The sequence below is a fragment of the Phoca vitulina genome, unplaced genomic scaffold, assembly GCF_004348235.1.
Source record: "Phoca vitulina isolate PV1807 unplaced genomic scaffold, GSC_HSeal_1.0 scaffold11, whole genome shotgun sequence".
Taxonomy (NCBI): Eukaryota; Metazoa; Chordata; class Mammalia; order Carnivora; family Phocidae; genus Phoca; species Phoca vitulina.
Window position 1 is genome coordinate 30,395,020 of NW_022589714.1, and position 22,408 is coordinate 30,417,427.

A 22,408-nucleotide genomic window follows, 5' to 3' on the forward strand; every position below is an offset into this window, starting at 1 on the left:
AAAGAACACATGTTTTACTTAACCACAAAATGAGTTTTTGTTCTCGATGTGCACCCATGGCTATCCTGACCTCTGTTTTACGTTAGAAGTGAAACGGTGAAGTGGGAAACCCCCCTTAAGTTGGACTTAACTTAAAATGGCAAGCAGCAGAAGCTGGAGTGTTTCTATTCCCGGAGTCAGTGCTGATGAGCTGGGACAGATGCAGCGACTGGAATGTGACAGGACAGGGGGAAGGCGCAGCTGATTTGCCCCTTTGGCAAGGACATATTCTGGGATCCCAGCTCATTCTGGCATGAGAATGATAGTGACACTTGAGCACACATGGCTTTTCAGCTTGCCCTGTGGAGAGGCTCTCCCAGGAGGCAAGGGGAGAAGGCGGCAGAAAAGAGAATGTCCTTAAATATAAAGTGGCAATTCTTTTCTATAATCAGTTGTAGGAGATTTTCATCTGAGAGCTGTGTCAGGCCAAGAGGAGCTTCCCTCTAGGGTAATTCTTTCACAGGGACTTGCCTGATCCTCAAAAAGAGTAGAATTACGTCACCATTTCTTGTCTGCACCGTCTTCAGCCCAGTGGTTCTGGGTCTATTTTGGGTCAGGGGTCTTTTTCAGAACTTCGTGTAAACTCTAGGCCCACTCCACAGAAGAAGACACATAAACACACATGCATAACATGTTTCATAATATTCTAGAAATTTCCATGGAATTCATGGACTCACTTAAAACCCAAGCAGGGTAGCTAGATTAAATACGGAACACCCAAACTACATTTGAATTTCAGATAAACCACAAACCAATTTTTTGTATAAGTATGTCCCAAAATACTGCAGGAGATATACTTATTCTAAAATACGACTCATGGTTGATCTGAAATTCCAATTTAACTGGACATCTTGTATTTTTATTGGCTAACTCTGGCAACCCAGACCCCGCTGCATGCCTCCCAGGTGAAGAATCCTGTCCCAGTTGGTGTATCTGTATCTGATAGAGTTGATCCTAGGATTCTGAAAAACCATATTGAGGGGAGAAAAGATTCAGGACCAGACTTTGACAATTCTGGCAACAAAAGCCAGCTGTTTATTCTTAACACTGTGTCAAGTTTTAGAACTGAAAGGTACACATATCCTCATCTGACAGATGTTTAAACTGAATTTCTAATTCATTGATGTTTTGCCATAGGTCTATTAGATGGTTAAAGCAAAAAGAACACTAAAACCCAATTTCCAGTTCTGTGACAACCAAAGAGACATGCATCTGAAAAATTACATTTCCAACCACCCCCCCCAACACATAAACATACAAAAGACTAGGAAGAGAAAGAGCTATTTTCCTGAAATTTCAACAAAACCCAAACCAAAAATTTTAGCACTGGATCCTTGTGTCCTGTATCCAGTCTTGGTGAATGGAATTACAGTTAACTTTGTGCATAGTTTCTGTATACTTTATAGATAAAAGCCAGACATAAGCCTCTAGCTAAGTTGAACCATATGGAATTAATATTTGTTTTTAAACAAAAATTGATAATTTCATATTCAACCCAACACTTAAAAGGAAGTGCTTGTGCTCTGATCAACAAATTCATGCAGGATCTCCTTGAACCTATTTCTATTTTTGGCTTATCCAAAAGTTTTCTATCTTTACTACCCATAACAGGATTAAGAAATCCACAGGTTCTGTTCATCCTCAGATTTGTTTTACATTCGAAAAGGCAATTCTTTTATTTCAGTGTTTGGAGTTACAAAGAACCATTTCATGTTATCTATATCCAAATTTTTATTTGACAACCTCAGGTCTGTGTCACTCAGTCTCTGTCTTCTCATGCTGGAAAGAGCTAACTTTTTAACCTGCCACAGATTTTAACCTACCCTGGCTTTAAGGGAGGTGATTATGGGGATCAGGACTCAATCTGGGTTTGAGTCTTTGCTCCACTATGCATTGCACGCTTGTGTGACCTTGGATATGTTTTTAAACTCTCTCTGAATCTTAATCTCTTCATTTGTAAAATGAACATAATATAACCATCTTTTTAGATTTCAGTGATGCTTAAATTTAAAAAAATAAATAAATAAAGTCATGTAAAGTACTTAACCCAGGGCTCAGCACACACAGTAATAATTAATTAATAAATTAATATAATTTTTATAATATAATATAATATAATCTCAATTAATAAATTAATATAAATATTATTTTAATTAGAAATGGAGGTAACAGTTTACAATTAATACATAATATAGATTCATGCTCGGTGATTTATATTTAGGAATAATTATTAATGTACTTAAATTTGGCAAATACAAAAGATGATGAAAAATGCGATGGCTCACATGACTGCCCAGCTGTTTATTGGATGCCGAATGTATGATGACACTATCGTAATAGAAATGACACGAGAGCCAAGATCTGTGGTGGACAATGGGAGGAGAGTGTGGAGGTGCATCTCTGTGACCCTTCTATCTAGTTGCTAATGGGCAGCTCTTCCAGGAACCCAAGAGGCTGCTTTGGGTAATCCTGGATGGAGCAGAGAGGGAAGGAGGCTATGGTGTCTGTGGTCAGAGAAAGAGAATTCTCTGGGTTTTCTGCACAGAATGAAGGGATAGTTTGGAAGCATAGGGAGCCTGCTATAACCCTCTGCACCCTGTGCAAAGTCTTTTCTTTCACCCAAAAAGGAAAGGGATGGGAAAGGATTTGCAGTGCCTCCAAATAGCTGCTCATCCCATTACACCACCTCCTCGGCCATAGCTGGTCCTCTCTCCAGCGAGTCTTACTATGGTAGGAGCTGTGTGAAAAGTGCAAGTTGTAGCTGTCTCAGGGAGTGTGTATAGTTCTTCCTTTCTTTGATCCCCCGGTGGAAGGGCTCCCCCGCCCTGCAGCTCACTGGAGCTGGATGGGGAGGGAGAATCAAGCCTGTTGTGCTTTAAGAAAAACAGAGAAACAGTCTTGAAACTCTTCCGGCCATGGGCACCTCAGCAAGGCTGTGTGCTCCTCACCACGCAGACCATGACCCCAGTCAAAGCCCTGCCCAGGGAATGGTATCCATGGTGATTGCCCTGCTACCAAGCCTGGAGAATCCCTGAGCAGCTGGCCACAAGGCACTCACTCAGTTTAAAAAAAGAAAAAGAAAAAAGCTTTAAAAAAATAATAACTAAAACCCTCATCCAACTCTGAATTAATATATAATTGAATCAATAAGAATGGGATGCTTTTAAAATTTATTACTTAATGTCTAGGTTATACTCTAGATTTGTCCAGCCTCAGAGGGGTGACTGATCCTCAGGCTTCTCTGAGGGGTCTGTGGTGTCCTGATTGGAGGAACAGGGCACAGACTAAGAACACCTGGGCAGGTGGATATACAGTCTCACCTCCAAGGTGCACACCTAGGAAAAGGATGTAGTGGCAGCTCTAGTAAAGAAAGATTGAATTTGCGAGCATCTCTGGGAAAATATGGCCACTAGGAAGTGGAATGTAGGCTCTGATTTCAGTGGTCTCTTAAACGGTCTCCTGTTTCTCTTGCTCCTCCTCCCCTAGAGCCAAAGAAGCCAGTTACCTCTACAAACTGATTTTGAGGGCTCTAAAATCCCTCTCTTATTTTAAAAATGTATATATTAAAATATTATTTAAAGTGTTAGTAGGAGCACCTGGCTGGCTCAGTAGGTAGAGCATGTGACTCTTGATCTCAGGGTTGTGGGTCCAAGCCCCACATTGAGCGTAAAAATTACTGTAAAATACAATCTTTAAAAAAAATTAATTAATATTAAAATCAAATTAATTGAATTAATTGATATTATTTAAAATAGCATTTAAAGAATAAAATGATATATCCATAACAAACAGCTAACCCTTGAACAACACGGGGGTTCGGGGCACCAACCTCCTACATAATCAAAAATCTGCATATAACTTTTGACTCCCCAAAAACTGAACTACTGCCATACACAATTTACTGGGGAGACAAACTCTTTATGCAGAGATGATTAGGGTCCCACAGCATGTTAAGAGAATACTTGCAACACTTGAGCTCACTGCAATAGCAACAGGAGGTGGCTACAAAATTCTTATGTAGTATAGTATGGACTACAGTTACTTTTATGCAGTTATGACTTCATACTGTATCTTTACATTTGTTCACATTTCTCTCAACTATAAATGATGCCATGCATGGTCTGTAAGTGTTTGTATGCCTAAGTTTTGATAAAATCTAACTTTTTATAATAGATTTGTGTATATCTTATGGTAGTAAATGATAAAATAGACTAGTATCTATGTACATTTTATGCATTCATGACAGACCAAACTTTTTCTTAATTTTTCAGTATTTCTAGACTACATAGTTCATCTGTGTTTTCAAATTATTGCAAATCTCCCAAAAAATCTCCAATATACTTATTGTGGACCCACGCAGTTCAAACTTGTGCTGTCCAAGAGTCAACTGTATATATATATATATATATATATATATATATATATATATATATATATAAAGGAAATAAAAAGTGGCAACAGGAAATAAGAGAAGGAAGGCCTGGAAGAACTACTGATTTCACTAGGGCCTCAGATTGTCTTCTCCCTTCCTGGAGATTTCTTAATCCTTCTTGATCATAAAGGAATTTACTGAGTTCAAACCCTCCCCAGCATCCAACATCCTTTATGTATTGGCCTAATAGGCCCGCCCACTGTCTCCCTCATGACTCAGCTATCTGAGTCTGCGCATACCGTGCTGAGTCATGGCTCCCTGCTTCAGCATGAGGCATTTCCTCTACTTCTAATGACCTTCTCCCTCCAATACCCACTCCTCTTAAAAATCCTTTGTTTGGTACCAGGACCAGCAAGACTCCTATTATCTGCAAACCTTCCCATCCTAACACCACTTCAGCAAAATGATCAGAGAACATACTCTGTATGACTTCAGTGCTTTTAAATTTATGGAGACATGTTTTGTGGTCCAGCATAGGGTCTATCTTGGTGAGTGTACCATGTACACTTGAGGAGAATTTTTATTCTGCATTTGTTGGGTGTGATGTTCTAGAAATATCAATTAAGTCAGGGTGATTAATAATGTTGTTCAGATAATCTATACCTTTACTGATGTTTTTTGTCTGAGAGACCGTTACTAACATTTTCAAATATAATTGAGGAATTGCCTATTTCTCCCTTTAATTCAGTCACATTGTTTTGCTTCACATAACTTTGAAGGTCTGTTATTTGCACATATACATTTATATTTGTTATATCCCATGATGATTTGAACTTCTAATCATTATGAAATTCCCTCTTCATCACTGGTAATTGTTTTTTTCTTGAAGTGTATTTCACCTGGATATTAACATATCCACTCCAGTCTTCTCACGTCTACTATTTCCATGGTAAATCTTTTTGTACGCACTTATTTTTTACCTATCTGTGTCTTTATAATTATAGTGAATCTCTTGTAGACAGCATATATTTGGGTCTTGCCTTTCTTATCCATTCTGAAAACCTGTGTCTTTTAATTACAATGTTTAATACAATAAGTAATACAATTGGATTTAGGTGTACCATTAAATTATTTGGAGGGGTTTTTTTTTTTTTGTCTCCTCTAATTTTTGTCCCTCTGTTCCAACTTTGCTGCCCTCTTTTGAATTCCATTTAAATTTACCTATTGGTTTTTCAGCTATACTTTGCATTCTTTAAGTGGTTGTTTTAGGGCTCTACTGTCCTTTACCAGTCATCAGTCAGATGTGGCTATTGAACACCTGAAGTGTAGCTGGTCCAAAATGAGCTGTGCTCATTTAATATAAATACACTTTGTGTTGTGAAGACTTAGGATTAAAAAAATGTAAAATATCACATTAATAATTTTATACCAATTACATATAGACATTATAATATTCTGTAGATATTAGGTTGAATAAACTATATTACTAAAATTAATTTCACCTGTTTCTTTTTAACATTTTAATGTCATACTACTGGAAATTTTTTAATTGCATATGTGACTCATGTTATATTTCTATTGGCCAGCACTAATCTAGAGATTACAATATGCAAAGTTAAACTCTCACAGCTACAAAAGTTAGTATTTACCACTTTACATAAAATATAGAAACCTTGTAATTGTATAGATTCACTTACCATCACCCCATCCTTTATGCTGTAATTGTCATATGTGCTACATCTAGAAATGTTAGAAACCCCACAAGACAATGTTATCAGTTTTGCTTTGAAGAGTTATATGCATTTTAAAGAAGTTCAGAGGGGAAAAAAAGTCTTTTATATGCATCCAGATATTTATTATTTCTGATGCTCTTCATTCCTTCCTGAAGCTTTAAGTTTCCATTGAGTTTTCCCTTTTGGGATCTCTCTTTTCCAAAATTCCCAGCTCACTTTCCAGAGGATGTGGTTGCCACAAACTCTATCCTCTGCTTCTTCAATGCAGCGATACTTCCTGTTGGAGTCGTAGCTGCCCTGTAAAGTACCAATTGCAGTCTGCTCTTAGGTGAAAAACCACCAAAAAGCCCCCAAAAAAACAAAAAACAAAACCCACCAAAAAACACCCCAAAATCTTGCAAGCGCAGGGGGACTCATCCTATGCTATTTCTTTTTTCCAACTCTTGACTCCTCTACAAAATCATCCTGCTTTTTTATACTCCCTATAGACCCTTGGTAGTTTCCCCCTACCTCTCCCCCTACCCCCTCTAATCCATGCCCACCCCCTCACTCCCTAGAGCTCCTTCCTAAACTTAAGTGGTCTTTCAGAGGCTGGGGTCTTCCCAACAATACTATATGATATTCCTAAAGGCAGAGTGAGCTAGTCAGCAATTTATCAAACTTAATTAAGGATACCTGAGGATACCTCAATTAAGTCTGATATAGGAGAATAACAATGTAGAAAAAGAAGATTTGAAACTGGAAATCATATATTAGTGCTCCTACAGTTCACCTTTGGATTCTTTTGGAATTCCCTGCTGGTCCTTTGTCTCCTTAGCCCCATCATATTGCTGTGTTGTCGAGGCCAGATTCTCTCTTTTCTCCCGAAACCTCAGAATTACACCCTGTCCCAAGGACAAGAATGATTCGGTACAGTATACCAGTTGTTAAAATAGAGAGATCCTTCTGTACAGAGTTGGTAAATGGGCAAATAAACAGCCAAGTAGTTGCTGCCCTGACCTCCCCCTGAATCCCTCCCACCCCTCCATCCTTCTCTGAGAAGCCCCTGGGCCCCACTATTATCCAGCAACTGAAGACTTACACAGAGTCCTCCAGGGAATCCTCTGGAACCCAGCTCCAGAACTGTGGCCTATGAATCCATACTGTTTAGTAGGTGCCCCGTTTTGTCAGTTGTTGAATATTTAAATACCACCCTGTGTGCTGCCAATGAAAATAGGAGTTGCCGCTTATCCACAGGGGAGACATTCCAAGCCCCCCGGGTGATGCCTAAAACTGCAAACAGTACTGAAGCTTAGATATACTATGTTTTTTCCTATACATATATACCTGTGATAAAGTTTATTTTATAAATTAGACACAGTAAGAGATTAACAACAGTAACTAATAATAAAATAGAACAATTATAACAACATACTGTAATCAAAGGTGAACGTGGTCTCTCTCTCAAAATATCTTATTGTACTGTACTTACCCTTCTTGTGGGGATGTGAGATGATAAAATGCCTGCATGATAAGATGAAGTGAGGGAAATTATGTAGGCATTGTGACCATTGACCTTCTGATGATATGTCAGGAGGATCATTGCTTCCTGACCACAGTTGACCATGGGTAACTGAAACTGAAGAAAGCAAAACCACAGATAAAAAGGGGACTACTGTAATCATTTAATGATAGATAAACAGAATATTTACCATTTCAGTCTAGAACATCCATGTTACTCCTCAAGTTCAGAATTTCCTTCAAAATAATGAGTGGTTATGAGCCCTACATCTACATGACTAGAAACTTCTCCAAAGGGGTTCTTCTAGGAAAATAGACAAGACTTTTCCCAAAGACACATTGGTGCTTCTACTCCAGATGGTAGAATCTGATGCTTAAAAAAAAATACTCTGCTGTGCTTGCTAGTTACTTGTTACCATTTTGTACTTATCACGTCTTGTCTGTCTCCCATAACTTACATATTGTATGGCTCCAGCATTTCCAGCACAGTGCTGCCTACACAGCAGGAGGTGTCTGATAACTGCTTGCTGAACATTTTTTAAAATTTTCCCCAGAAAAATCCATCATGGGGACACTTACCACCTAAGTCAAATGCATTTGAAGACTAAACTGATGGTGGGTTGAAAATCTATTTCATAAGGTAAGGTTGCATCTGGCATTGCTTGCAAGAAAGAATGAGGAAGGACAAATGTGCTGCAGTCTGTAAACCAAATATAAATATGAATATGACAATTTGAGCTTAATGAGGAAGACAAAAGCCCTGGCAAAGAGATAGATCTCTGTTTCCTACCTACTTGCTATGCTTCTTCCATGTGGAAAGGAATAAGGACAAACACAATAGAAAGGTTATGAAATTTTTAAACATACATTCCAGTAATTAAATTGAAGGGCCTTTCAAGGGAGATCAAAGCCAAGTTTTACCCTTCAGGATGAACTCAACAGTGTGACTTAAAAGAGACACATTCATACACACACCCTTCAATAAACTATGAAACACCTAATACCTAAATGTCCATCAGTAGGAAAAGAATAGCATAAGTTCTATATATCTTTAGTATGGGATACTATGCAACTATTAGAGAGAATAGTGTAAATTTATATGTGTCCTGATATGGAAGGAGGTACATTGTTACTGCTAGGTGAAAAAAGCAAACTGCTGAATAATAAAGCATAAACATGCTTTGATGTAAGTTCTCATAGAGTGGTATGCTGAAGCTGACTTGTACTGGCTCATGAGAACCAATTGTTACACCTTCAGGAATTTGACAAGCTGGTTGTTAAGCAGTAGATAGCTTAAAATCAGCTACAATAAGTGTATTTGCCCAAAGAAATCCACACCTTACAAATAAGGGCTCCCTCCCTCTTAGAGAGCTGATTTATCAGCACACCACTGCTCAAAAATGTGCAGATACAAGTTTGTATAAGCATATCAAATTATCTGGAATAATATATACCAAACTGTGAATTGTTGAATTTATACATACTGATTTTATAATCTTAAAAAAGAAAAAAAAAAAAAAAAAAAAAACAAGAGTAATCTCACAAAAAAGTGAATGCTACCATGCTGTAAGTAAAATCCATTGAAAAAGTCCAAGTATTACATTTTCTGATGACTATGCTCAATATTTTGAAAAATTCTAAAACAATTTAATCAATGATATTTTAAAGGCTATGCATGTATTTGCTAAACTTAATATATTTCAAGTCTGTTTAATACTAAAGCTGCTCAGAGCTACCTTAAAGGTTCAGACCACTTCATACAGGTTTAAAAACTGGTTCAAATATTGGGGTGCCTGGGTGGCTCAGTTGGTTAAGCATCCAACTCTTGGTTTTGGCTCAGGTCATGATCTCAGGGTCATGAGATTGAGCCTATGTTGGGCTCCACGCTGGGCATGGAGTCTGCTTAAGATTCTCTCTCTGCCCGGGGCGCCTGGGTGGCTCAGTCGTTAAGCGTCTGCCTTCGGCTCAGGTCATGATCCCGGGGTCCTGGGATCGAGCCCCGCATCGGGCTCCCTGCTCGGCGGGAAGCCTGCTTCTCCCTCTCCCACTCCCCCTGCTTGTGTTCCCTCTCTCGCTGTGTCTCTCTGTCAAATAAATAAATAAAATCTTTAAAAAATAAAAAAAAAAAAAAATAAAAAAAAATAAATAAACTGTAAAAAAAAAAAAAAAAAGATTCTCTCTCTGCCCCTCCTCTGCTCACTCACACTCTCTCGCTCTCAAAACAAACAAATAAATAAAAAACTGGTTCAAATATTTATAACATTGATAGTGAAAAATGGTTATTATCCATATAAATATATCTTTATGAGGATATATCTCTATGAGCACATTCCTAGATTTAGATTTAATGTCAAAGCAAAGACTGTATCAGTTATACTCCCATCAATAGTGTATGGAGAGTACCACAGCAATATCTGATATTGTGAATATTAAAAAATATTTTAACCATCTGATATGCAGAATGTGTCCACAAAAAAATAAAAAAGATCTCTGTATTTCAGTTGACAGTTCCCTGATTATAATTAGTTTAGCTTTAAAAAAAGTATTTATCAACTATTTCTATTTTATTTTCTGTGAACAACCTAGTTACCTAGTCACAGTCTTTGATAATTTTTAATTGGATTACCTTTTCCTTATTAATTAATTATTGGAGCTCTGTAAACATGTCAATTAACCTTTTATCTGTCAAGAATGTTACAAACATCTTTCACTATCAATTGCTTGTCTTTTAAATAGTTGATGTTTTATAGAAGTTTTGGGGGGTTTTTTTGTTTTCTTGTTTTTTTGTTTTTTTGTATTCAGATACTTCAGTCTTTTCCCCTATGGCTTCTGGATTTTGGGTTATGCTTAAGAGGGCCTTTCCTACCCTAAAATTAAGACAAACAAACAAAAAACCTACTTTGTTCTAGTTCTTTTGTGTGTGTGTGTGTGTATGTGTGTGTGTGAGTGTGATTTAGAGATTTCATCCATCTGGAAGTTATTTTAGTGACTATGTAGAGTAGAAATCAGTTGAACAAGTGTATTGCTACAAGTCCGTACCTATTGACTTTTAAATTCCACAGTTATTCTGATATATATACATTTTACATGGATTCTTGAATTTTAGTATTTTTTTGAGGAAAACTTCAGAGTTATAATTCACTTTTTCAGGAGAGTAAACTAAGCCCTTCAAATGATGTTTAACTACTATTCTAGAATTGCTGTACAGCTAGATCAGAGAGTATTTGGTCACTTCCTCTGCATAAAATGACTTAGCAGTATAGCTATTGAGAGGTCTCATTTGATAATATAAGTCTTTCTAGAATTGTCTTCAGTGCTTGATGCATCAATAAAATGTGCATTTAGTTTAATGTAAGTCTTTACATCCACTTTGAGGTTTAATCTACATTATGTCATTTAAAAACTATTGTGAAAAAGAACAGTTTCTCAATGTAGCATTTCAAAGTCCAAAGCACCATTAAAATAAAATGTAATGTATGGTGATTAGCATAACATAATAAAAAAAAAAAGTAAAAAAAATAAAACCATGCTTTTTTTTTTTTTTAGCAAGTTCTTGCCTGTGACAGTGTGTTTGCCAACATGGCCCCCAAAAAGAAGACTGTCAGGAAGAGCAAAGGAGATATCAATGAGATGACCATAATCGTAGAAGATAGCCCCCTAAACAAACTAAATACTTTGAATGGGCTCCTAGAGGGAGGCAATGGCCTTAGCTGTATTTCTTCTGAATTAACAGATGCTTCTTATGGCCCCAACCTCTTGGAAGGCTTAAGTAAAATGAGGCAGGAGAACTTCCTTTGTGACCTAGTCATTGGCACCAAAACAAAGTCCTTTGACGTTCACAAGTCAGTGATGGCTTCGTGCAGTGAATACTTTTACAACATCCTAAAAAAAGACCCATCTACCCAAAGGGTGGATCTCAATGATATCTCACCGCTGGGCCTGGCTACTGTCATCGCATACGCCTACACCGGAAAGCTGACGCTCTCTTTGTATACAATAGGAAGCATTATTTCTGCTGCTGTCTATCTTCAGATCCATACCCTTGTAAAGATGTGCAGTGATTTTCTGATCCGAGAGATGAGTGTTGAGAATTGCATGTACATTGCTAACATTGCTGAAACATACTCCCTGAAAAATGCAAAAGCAGCAGCCCAAAAATTTATCCGGGATAACTTCCTTGAATTTGCAGAATCAGATCAGTTTCTGAAACTTACATTTGAGCAAATTAATGAACTTCTTATAGATGATGACTTACAGTTGCCTTCTGAAATAGTAGCATTCCAGATTGCAATGAAATGGTTAGAATTTGACCAAAAGAGAGTGAAATACGCTGCAGATCTTCTGAGCAATATCCGCTTTGGTACCATCTCAGCACAAGACCTGGTCAATTATGTTCAGTCTGTACCAAGAATGATGCAAGATGCTGATTGTCACAAACTTCTTGTAGATGCTATGAATTACCACTTACTTCCATATCATCAAAACACATTGCAGTCTAGGCGCACGAGAATCCGCGGGGGCTGTCGAGTCCTTGTCACTGTTGGGGGACGTCCAGGCCTTACTGAGAAGTCCCTTAGTAGAGACATCCTGTACAGAGACCCTGAAAATGGATGGAGCAAGCTGACAGAAATGCCAGCCAAGAGTTTTAATCAGTGTGTGGCTGTGATGGACGGATTTCTTTATGTGGCCGGTGGTGAAGACCAGAATGATGCAAGAAATCAAGCCAAGCATGCAGTCAGCAATTTTTGCAGGTATTTGATCCTTTATTAGGAACTGAAATGGTTCAGTATTATGAGGAAATTGCTCTGACATAGAAGTAAATGGGTCCCACCTGTTAGCTTAGTTCATTGGCTCAGGAAATCAATAATAATAATAATGCCACATTACATATATACAACAGTCCACATTACATGAAGTATATGCTTATATAAAATGCACTCTATATTTCTGAATAAGCCTATGAAATGAGCCGGGAAGATGTGGTTATTCTGATTTTACATGTGAGAAATCTGATACCTAGACAAGTTGTACCACAAGTGAGTGGTACACATTCTCTCATTTATAGTAAGGTGCCCTTCACAGTACACTGTTTTTCTGAAAAGAAACTGGATACAGATTTAGTTTTTAACACTAAGTGGTAAGAAAGGTCAAAATAATACAAAATTTCTTTTAAGTGACTGTTACTAATGACTGTCAGATTCATAATTGGCAAATACAATGAGATCATTAAAAATGTGGCAGGTAATTAGTTCTAAATATTTTTTGAAGACTGAATACTATAAAAAATGTCAATATCTTTGATGCATGTAGAAACAGTAAAGGTATAATATATCCTTTAGAAAATGGAATTCAAATGCCATGTTGTTTTTGTATATTTATAATAAAAAACACTCTCATATATATGAAATGTCAGGAAGTCATGCTTATATCATGGTAGAAATACAAAGTCAAACATAACTAATGAGCAAGATCTGAAAATTTATAAAGTATATCATGAAAATATTCTTTATTATTTCATTATATGTCTGTGTGTCATTTAAATGAATCCAAACAATTAACTGATTTTTGCCCTTTAATTTATAAGTATAGTTAAGTTTCAATTTGGAAGTTAAATGGGAGAAAAATGAACATCAAACTAATACAGGGAGGTCTGTGTTTACAATACTTTGGAACTATGTGAACAGTTAAAACAGTTTTTCTATGACTGCTTATTTTCCTCCTGCTGATAACTCTGTTGAGTATTCAAGTAACTGTTTTTGCAGTATTGATGTCAGTGGTTATGGTATAATAACTGTAATATAGAACACTGAAAATATATATCTCTAAGCTAAAAAATCTTACCTACTAATAAGTGCTAGAAAATAGAGAAATATCAAGTTAAGCCTCTGGTGATGCTTTTGGACACGAGTTCCATTGATCTCATTCTAAACAGAAGACTTGGTTGAGTGACTTAGTTTTACTGTTGCAGTGATCAGGTCAGGTGTATCCATGAGAACATGTTTGCGAGACATGGAGAAATCCAATTAGCCAACTCCTATCTTAATTAAGCAGTAAGAACGAGCCAGGAATGGCTGGTGTCTGAAGATGTGTGGAACTGACTTAAATGTGGCAGTGTTCCCTTTCTGATTGCCACGAATACCCAGCTTCCACCGCCTCCCCACGAGCGCATCTCATAAGCCCTCCCCGATGATGGACAGTGTGGAGTATAGAAGAAGAGGGACTGACAGTTTGGTCTCTGTGGGGACTTCTCCAAGAGGCCCGATAAAGGCAGTGGTTTTATAAACGGGACTAGGGGGAGTCACAATGCCCGTCTTGTCTTTATCAAGTGTCACACTTACTCACTGGCTGAGAAACAAACACCAGCCTCCAGGTGCGGAGCTGCGCTCTGTGCGTAGCGTAGCCTCCTTGCATGAAGAGGGTCACAATTTCCACACTATGGTTTGTGGAGTCACGTGGGTTCCCTGGCTGCCGCCAACAAGGCTGTCACACTTGCTCTGCCATTTTCAGATACGATCCCCGCTTCAACACCTGGATACACCTGGCCAACATGAACCAGAAGCGCACGCACTTCAGCCTGAGCGTGTTCAACGGGCTCCTTTACGCCGTGGGCGGCCGCAATACCGAGGGCAGCCTGGCCTCGCTCGAGTGCTACGTGCCCTCCACCAATCAGTGGCAGCCCAAGACGCCCCTGGAGGTGGCGCGCTGCTGCCACGCCAGCGCGGTCACCGACGGCCGCGTGCTGGTGACCGGCGGGTACATCGGCAGCGCGTACTCGCGCTCCGTGTGCGCGTACGACCCGACCGGCGACTCGTGGCAGGAGCTGCCGGGCCTGAGCACGCCCCGAGGCTGGCACTGCGCGGTCACGCTGGGCGACAGGGTGTACGTGATGGGGGGCAGCCAGCTGGGGCCGCGCGGGGAGCGCGTGGACGTGCTGACGGTGGAGTGCTACAGCCCGGCCACCGGCCAGTGGAGCTACGCGGCGCCGCTGCTGGTGGGCGTGAGCACGGCGGGCGCCTCGGCGCTGCACGGCCGCGCCTACCTGCTGGGGGGCTGGAACGAGGGCGAGAAGAAGTACAAGAAGTGCATCCAGTGCTTCAGCCCGGAGCTCAACGAGTGGACCGAGGACGACGAGTTGCCCGAGGCCACCGTGGGCGTGTCCTGCTGCACCCTCTCGATGCCCAACAGCGTGACCCGGGAATCCCGAGCCAGCTCGGTGTCCTCGGTGCCAGTCAGTATCTGAACCCAGGTAGATGCGGGGACGCAGGAAGGGCGAATAGGCGTTCGTGGGTTACCTTTCGGTTAGCGAAAAGGAAAATATATAACATTTACTACAGTGATTGTATCTCACACTATATCGAGGCGTATGTCTTGGTAGTTTTAAATTCCTGGTATGGCGGGCGTAATCTACCTCTGTGTCTTTTATTTTATTTATTTTCTTTTTTTTTTAAAGCCGAATACAGGGCCCTGGCCAACAAAGAAAAGAAAGCATTTATTTCAGCGGCCACTGGGTGGCAGACAGAATTCGTTGTAGGCACTCTTCCACCGGGGCATGTTCCCTTCATGGATAGCGGTTACACCCACATTTGAGATTTTTCTTCTACCCTTTAGTACACATGAAGCTTATGTGAGTAAGCAATTTCATGCCCGAAAATTTATCTTCTTCTCTCATCTTTTTCTTTAGGAAGTTAAAAGTATTTATTTATAGCTTTTATTTTAAAATGGAAGTCCATCTATATCCGTAAAGACTTAATTCTACATTTAAATGCAGTTTCTTTTTCCATACATGACAGAGTAAAGAATAATGAAAGGCGTCCCATGATAGTCATAAAGCTTAAAACAAAGTTTGACTGGAAAGTAACAGGGATTCCGCCCTGGGACTGTCACACCGATCCCTCTGGTTTAGCCCTTATTCTCTTCCTCTGTGCCTCAGTCCCCAGGGTATTTGCTATGGAAAAATACTGCTCTCAAAGAAGGAACTACTAGTCATTTAGCTTATGGTGTAAACTTAGGTCATTTTGTTGTTTCTCCTAGAAGTATCTGCGCTTTAACCTTTGTCCCCTATTAAAGGAATTGTGAGTATCATGGGAGCCTTACTCTGATCCTAAAAACTACACCAAGATGCAACCTTGACCCTAATATAAGCCCCAAGAAGAACACCAAATAAGACTATGGCCATAAGGACCATTAACTTAAAGCTTATATAGCCCAAAGGTTATGCAACTGATACCGATAATTTGATTTCCCCCATTTTTTATATGGATGAGAATGAAGAGAACATTTGGAATTCTTGGGTTTGGCAATAACAGGATAAACGGCTTCTCCTGTTAGTAAATGTCACTGTTTCCAATTTCATAGCAATCCTCCTGATTTCTTAATTAAAACTCTAACGCATTCATTTCACATGGAAATATCAATGCCCATTCTGTCCTATATGTTTTAATGTCATCTGCTCCAAATTAGCTTTGCAAATGAAAGTGTATCCACCTGATATCATTTTTCTTATATATTTGCCAAGTTTTGGAGCAAGGGAATGATTGTAGTAAATGATACATATTTTCCTTTCTTATAATTTATCACTTTATTCTTTGGTGGTTTATTTGTTTTGGAGACGTGGCCTATCAATTATGGGTTATGTGCAATTGGGTTTTGAAAAATAAAACTATTTAAATGGTTAACTATGAGATATGTGGAAATCTAACTGGGTTTTCATTAATCCCATTTCTCCTACCTTGTGTAGATAGGTTATTGCTAGAGTTACAATATTTATATTTAAAATATCTTATTTGAACTGTGAAAAGTGGTTCATATAGTACACTTTGTGGAACAATTTTGTATCATTGCCCCTCATGAAAAGTTCAATCTCTGCGTATTTAATGGTACCACTTGGTAAAGTGTACAACACTGTAAGCTGAGAACAAGGCATTATTAATGTAAAAACACTGGGCTGTTTCCTCCCCCACACACAGAACATTCGGAGCTTCTCCAAGTAGGGAGCAGATCTAACGGCACCTACTCCCTTGACTCCTTCTCTGCCCACACTGGAAAATTAAGCTGTCTGAGAAAGTAGTTCATGGAGCAAGTTAAATCATCGAGCCCCTTGAGCTATCACTGTACGAACTATAGATAACTTTTGTCCTTGCAGCATCATTGGTAAAATAAACTTTTCATGTTTAATAAATTATTTTGGCCACAACTGACAAAACCTATGTGAGGGTGACTATGACATCTTTTAGTTTGGTATAAATGTATATTCTTGTACAATTGAGCAGCCTGTAGTATGTTATAAATTTTGAGAGGAAAAAAAAGGTGATTTATTATGGATCACAGGTCATAAGTGGGCAAATAGGCATAATCCCTGATGTACACTAGTAGATGTGTCTCCCACTGAGATCCTAGGGGTTTTGTGAAGTGGAGGGCCTAAGGCTTGGAATGAAATAGGAATCAATCAGTTGTAATATTTTATCTTGGAAGAATGAGGAGAGATTGAAACTAGAGGATTTTTCAGCCTTCAGAGCTTGGTAAGAGGTTGTACACAGACTTGGCAGTGGCTTTCTAGACATAAGACTGAAGACATGTTAGAGCTGAATAAATCATTTGAAATGACCATGTAACGTATTTTCGACATGGTTTATCTGAAGACTCTGAAAACACACCCGTCTGGGCTTATCAGGTTCCTGGGTGCATTGCTGTTCTATCTTCTGTTTCAACAGTTAGGTCAATAAATAAAGACCGTATGAATTTCAAATACTGGAATTTCTGGCATAGCAAATTGGTAGGGAGCATGGAACATAAGGATGGGTGAAGGTGTTATATCCTGGAACATCCCTCCCTGACAACTGAAAGACATGGAGGTCTATAGAATCAAAATAATGTGTTGGAGCCATTGCTCCTAGAAAATGTGACAGTTTGTCCATGTTTCCCAGCTGGAAAACGACTTCATTTTTAATGTGTTTTAAGCTTACATTCAGTTACACTCCCAGCCTCAGGATCCAACCCTGGACCTCCTTTTATTTTTCTTAAAAAAAAAAAAAAAAAAAAAAAAGACGTATTATTTTTGTAATCGCAAAGTCCTGCAATTAAATAAAAGCATCAGTTCAGTCCATCAGAGCAGTAGCAGGTTACCCAGCAGCTGAAATGATAAGCTCTCTTTTTCTGAATGGGCCAGAGACCTGATGTGCAAGTCTCGAGGAAGCAAGACTTTAATGTAGTCTGTCTGCTTTTAGTTAGACTCTTGGTGCTCCGCTGTTGTCCCTGACACACTAGTTGCTTTCAGTGGCATTGGATGAGTTTTATGTTTACTTCCTCTGGAGTAAGACTGGCTTAGGATAGAAAGTCAGTGATGGTACAGATTAACATTAATTCTAATCAATGGTAGCGGGGTGTTACGAGTGAAGAGGTGTAATTGGGGAAAGAAGGAAGTGAGAAAGTACTGAATGGTTCTGATTTAAGGCAGAGTAGCAATTATAATAAGTGTATTTTACAAACATGCATGTACCTAGAGGCTTCCCTGGAAATACGTAAGTGTTAAAAGGTCAATTTTTTGCCGGTTATCTTGGCCAAATATCTTCAGAAATCGATGCAAGATACTAGATAAAAGAAACTAGAATCACTTCGTTTAATTTTTTCCCTGAGTTACAAAGAAACACGTTTATGTAATCTTCTTTGAAGGACTCTTCTGCATTCTTTTCTGAATGAATGTTCTCTGAATGAGCTATGTCCTCATCCGAGCCACTGATGAATACGTTCTCTAGCACAAGGCAGCATTACAAGGAATTATTTTTCAGTATGTCTCTTCATAGCAGTAAAAACTACAGCACAATTACCTAAACACTCCTCCTTGGTAATTATGAGAATTAAAGAATCTAAAACATTAAAGATTTACCCTGCAGCACATTCAGAGGGTAAAGACCATCAAAATTACCCTCCCAGAGAATTTGAGATAAAATACTTGTCTTGGACACTCCTTAAAAAACAAAAGCAAAAACAAAAACAAAAAAAAAAAACTTTGCGTTTATTCAGCAAATTCTGGCAAAACAAATTCTTTGCTTAAAACATTCTGGTATTATATAAGGAACAACAAACTAAAATGTATGTGGTATCTGTATCCTCATCACTATCAATAAAGCTGTATTCAGTAGGAACTTAGTCAATGATCAAATGTGGGTAGTTTTGAAGTGTCCTTTGTGTGAGGATTGGGGTGTTTGGTTTTTTCCTCTAGTTAGTTTTCATGATGATTCACCTCAACAAAACACAACAACAACAAAAGAAATGACAAATAATTGAAGAGCTGTTCCAATAGCTTGCAGACTAGTAAAAGAAAAATGTATAAAAACATCAATAATGACTTGCTTGTAGCTCAGACAAAAGCCTACATTTGGTCTATCTCAGCCCTGACCACTTAGAAATCATAGATTAAGTGTGGTGGTTTCTAGCCTCCTTCTCACCCTGACCACAGCCAGCCCAGCACGGACTTGGGTTCATCATCATTTTCAATGAAACTACATTTTAGGAAATGAAATTGTATTGCTGCCCCAGCAAACCCTCACAGCCCTACTCTTCCACCTTGCCTTCCAAATGAGCAAAGGAAATGTAACCAACATAAGATGCTCAATTTTTGATCTGATCTAGTAGTTAAAGAATAACACTCAGTTGAGGCAGTCATTTCTAGAAAATTCTAAATGGCAGCAATTACTTGTTCTTAAACTTCTCCAAGCTTTGTAACTTTGTGATGAATTATTCCTTATGCCAATGCCAATCTTCCACTCAGTTTCAGACCAGACATGCTCCTTAAAGAGTGGTGAGGAGGGGAGGCACTTTTCCCCAACGTTTGAACAAATACAGTAGCCTCTGGTTATATGGCTTATTTTCTTATCCCTTTCAGAGAAACACCTTTTAAAGTCAGGCTGATTCGTCTTGGAGAAATGACCATTCAGATTTTGCCTCAATATTCAGTCAGAGCTATAGAAGCAATGTTCAAAAAAGACCTTTTTTTTTTTTTTAAGATTTTATTTATTTATTTGTCAGAGAGAGAGAGGGCACACAAGCAGGGGGAGCTGCAGGCAGAGGGAGAAGCAGGCTCCCCACTGAGCAAGAAGCCTGATGTGGGACTAGATCCCAGGACCTTGGGATCATGACCCGAGCCGAAGACAGATGCTTAACCGACTGAGCCACCCAGGCGTCCCCAAAAAACACCTTTTAAAATTACTATTTCTCTCACCCAGATGGGGTGATATGTCAAAATGGAAGAAACAAGACTATGATTTTGTAACAAACATTTCTCTGTACCCCAGTCCCACCTCCACCATTGCAACATGTACCCACAGGAGGGAAGTGTCCTGTGATATGAATGGAGGACTTAACGTCTTTGCGTCTGGCTGTTTTTGCTTTGTGCTCACATTTAGGTTATCACCATAGGCTCTGCATTCAGAAATTCTTTTTCCATCTTGGAGACATCACTACCATCAATTAGAGGGGGAACCTGAGCAGGATGCATTTTTAGTAAGCCAGGTATGAAGCGACCTATGTCGATTCTGCCTATATCACTTTGGCCAGAAATAGGCATATGGCCATACCTAGATGCAAGGGAGCTGGAGGAAAAGACTTCAAGTGAGTCCAAGAGGAAGAAAGGATTTCATATAGCATCATCTCTGCACATTGAGTGATTACATTTTGGAAACCACTGCTCCCATCTTCTTTCCTGGTTGCCCATGGAGCAAAGAGCTTCCTAGGCAAACTGCCTCCCCTCAACCTCTGGATCTGCCTTCTCCTCTTTCCCTTTCCTGGCTCATAAGACTTGCACTCAACTCCTCTAGTGTATCTTGCCTTTTCCCTTCTGAAGGATAAGCCCAGACAACTCTTGCAGCCTTTTCTCAATTCAGGCCTCTTACAGGTCTACAGCATACATTAAATGTATTTGGTAAGCCTTGAGTGTTGGTATAAATCTGGTTCCCACAAACCATCAGGGGAATCTGTCCAGTATCAGAATCACCCCCTCATCCCTCCCTCCTTGGGTCTCCCTGTCCCTCTACTTCTAGAATACTCTAAACTCTTCTTGTTTTTTACCTCTTCTAAAACAATATTGACTATAAATCATACATCTGTGACTAAATTCCTCTCATTCCAGCCATAGGAGGAGGTTCCCAATGCACGATGGTCTGTCAGAACAGACACGTTATGGAGAGTCTAAAAAGAGGAAAATGCAAGGATCTATTCTTAATCACCATAAGAAGAGAGGATTCCTTGGAGAGAGAGAGAAGGGAAATGAAATGGCTGTAAGCTGACCCCCAAGTCTTCTTCCCTAACCATTTTTTTTCTTCCCAAACCTTTATGCAACCTTTCCATTTGTTGCAGAGTCCCAAGTTGAGAAGTGTTTTATTCTATCACAGTTTTGCATAACAAAGGAAATATGTATGCAAAAAGAATTCTTTCCTTGTGTAGCAAATGTTCATTGAACATAACCATGTACCAAGCACACTGTTGGAATACCGTCGTGAAAAGGTGCTGTGTTTCCCCAGGGCAAGTGAAGAACCAGAATTCCCAGCACACTCACGTTCAGGCAGAGCCAACCCAACAAAGTGCAATTACATTCACAGGCATTTACTTCTTGCCAAGTTTTGTGCTCTCTAGTGCGGAAGAGAAAGATAAGCCCAACTTACCACCTGCCCTCAGCTTAGTGGTAAAAGTTTTTCTAATTGACTCCATTTGGAGTTTATTCTTTTGTTTTCCAACCCCATGCATCTGATCCTGCTCGGTCTTTCTCTGCCCTGCTCTGTGCTCTAGGAGGCTGACCCCCAGGGACTGCATCCTGTGGACTCAGACCCTTTGGTCCATAGGTTGTATTTACCCAGTGGAAGACCTCAGGAGAAAGTAGAGGGCAGAGGAGAGTGCTTGGGGCATTTCTTTCCTGTCCTTTCTGGGCTTCAGCACTGCGCTCAGGCCAAGCCAGCAGCTCTGCAACTTCAGCTCCTGCTGGGCAGGCCCTCCCCCCGCCCCACTCACCTCACCACGTCACAGCCCTGCCGCTGGGGGGGTCTTTTCTTGCTGCTCTGGGTATGTTCTGCCACCCCTTTTAGAATCCGCTCCTTAAAAGTGAGAACCTTGTCTGCCTTGTTCCCTGCTGTACCTCCGGGGTCTAGAACAATTGCTGGTGTACAGTAGGGGATCAGTATTTGTTCGTTGAGTGAATGAATGAATGAATAAATGAAATGCTAAAACCATCATGACTTGCTGCTTGCTAGATTCCTATTCTAATATTATTCATTTATTTAATCAATGAATACTTATTGCGCATCTACTCTATTCAAAGCACTTTCCCTTACCCCAGGAAGAGGTGAGTGCAAATAACACAACCATGGTAAGTAGGTCTTCTCTAAACCAGTGGAAGCCAAAAGTTACATTGCCAAGAAAGAGTACAGGTGGAAGGAATTATCCAACCAAACCTTTACTGCACATTTCTGTTTTAAAAAAATCTCTCAGAAGATTGATAATATTTCTATAGTTATTATTAATATTATTAATATTAAATTTTTTGAAACCACTTGTTTTCTCTCTATAACTGCCAAATCTTCAAAAGCAGTTTAGAACCAGTTGCAGCATTTAGCTGGCAAGTGTTATTTATTTAGTAATATTTAGTGTCAATATTTAAACTGTTTATTCAATATGTTTAGTTATATATATACACGTACACACATTTGACAGAATATATATTGATATTTATGTATATATTTGTATTTATATACATTCTATCAAATGATGTGCATATATA

The 22,408-nt window shown here is 39.2% G+C and overlaps 1 protein-coding gene across 2 annotated transcripts in view; it reads left to right on the forward strand.

Moving 5' to 3' along the window:
- The window catches only part of KLHL31 (kelch like family member 31), a 72,329-nt gene that overhangs the window by 43,204 nt on the left and 6,717 nt on the right, over positions 1-22,408 (forward strand). The window contains exons 3-4 of one of the 2 annotated variants that reach the window (XM_032409643.1): positions 11,191-12,395; positions 14,152-14,890. In XM_032409643.1, coding sequence (XP_032265534.1) covers positions 11,224-12,395; positions 14,152-14,884 — 1,905 coding nt within the window. In that variant the 5' untranslated portion in view covers positions 11,191-11,223 and the 3' untranslated portion in view covers positions 14,885-14,890. Of the gene's footprint in view, positions 1-11,190; positions 12,396-14,151; positions 17,618-22,408 lie in introns of those variants that run through there. The other variant, XM_032409642.1, reaches the window with a different exon arrangement.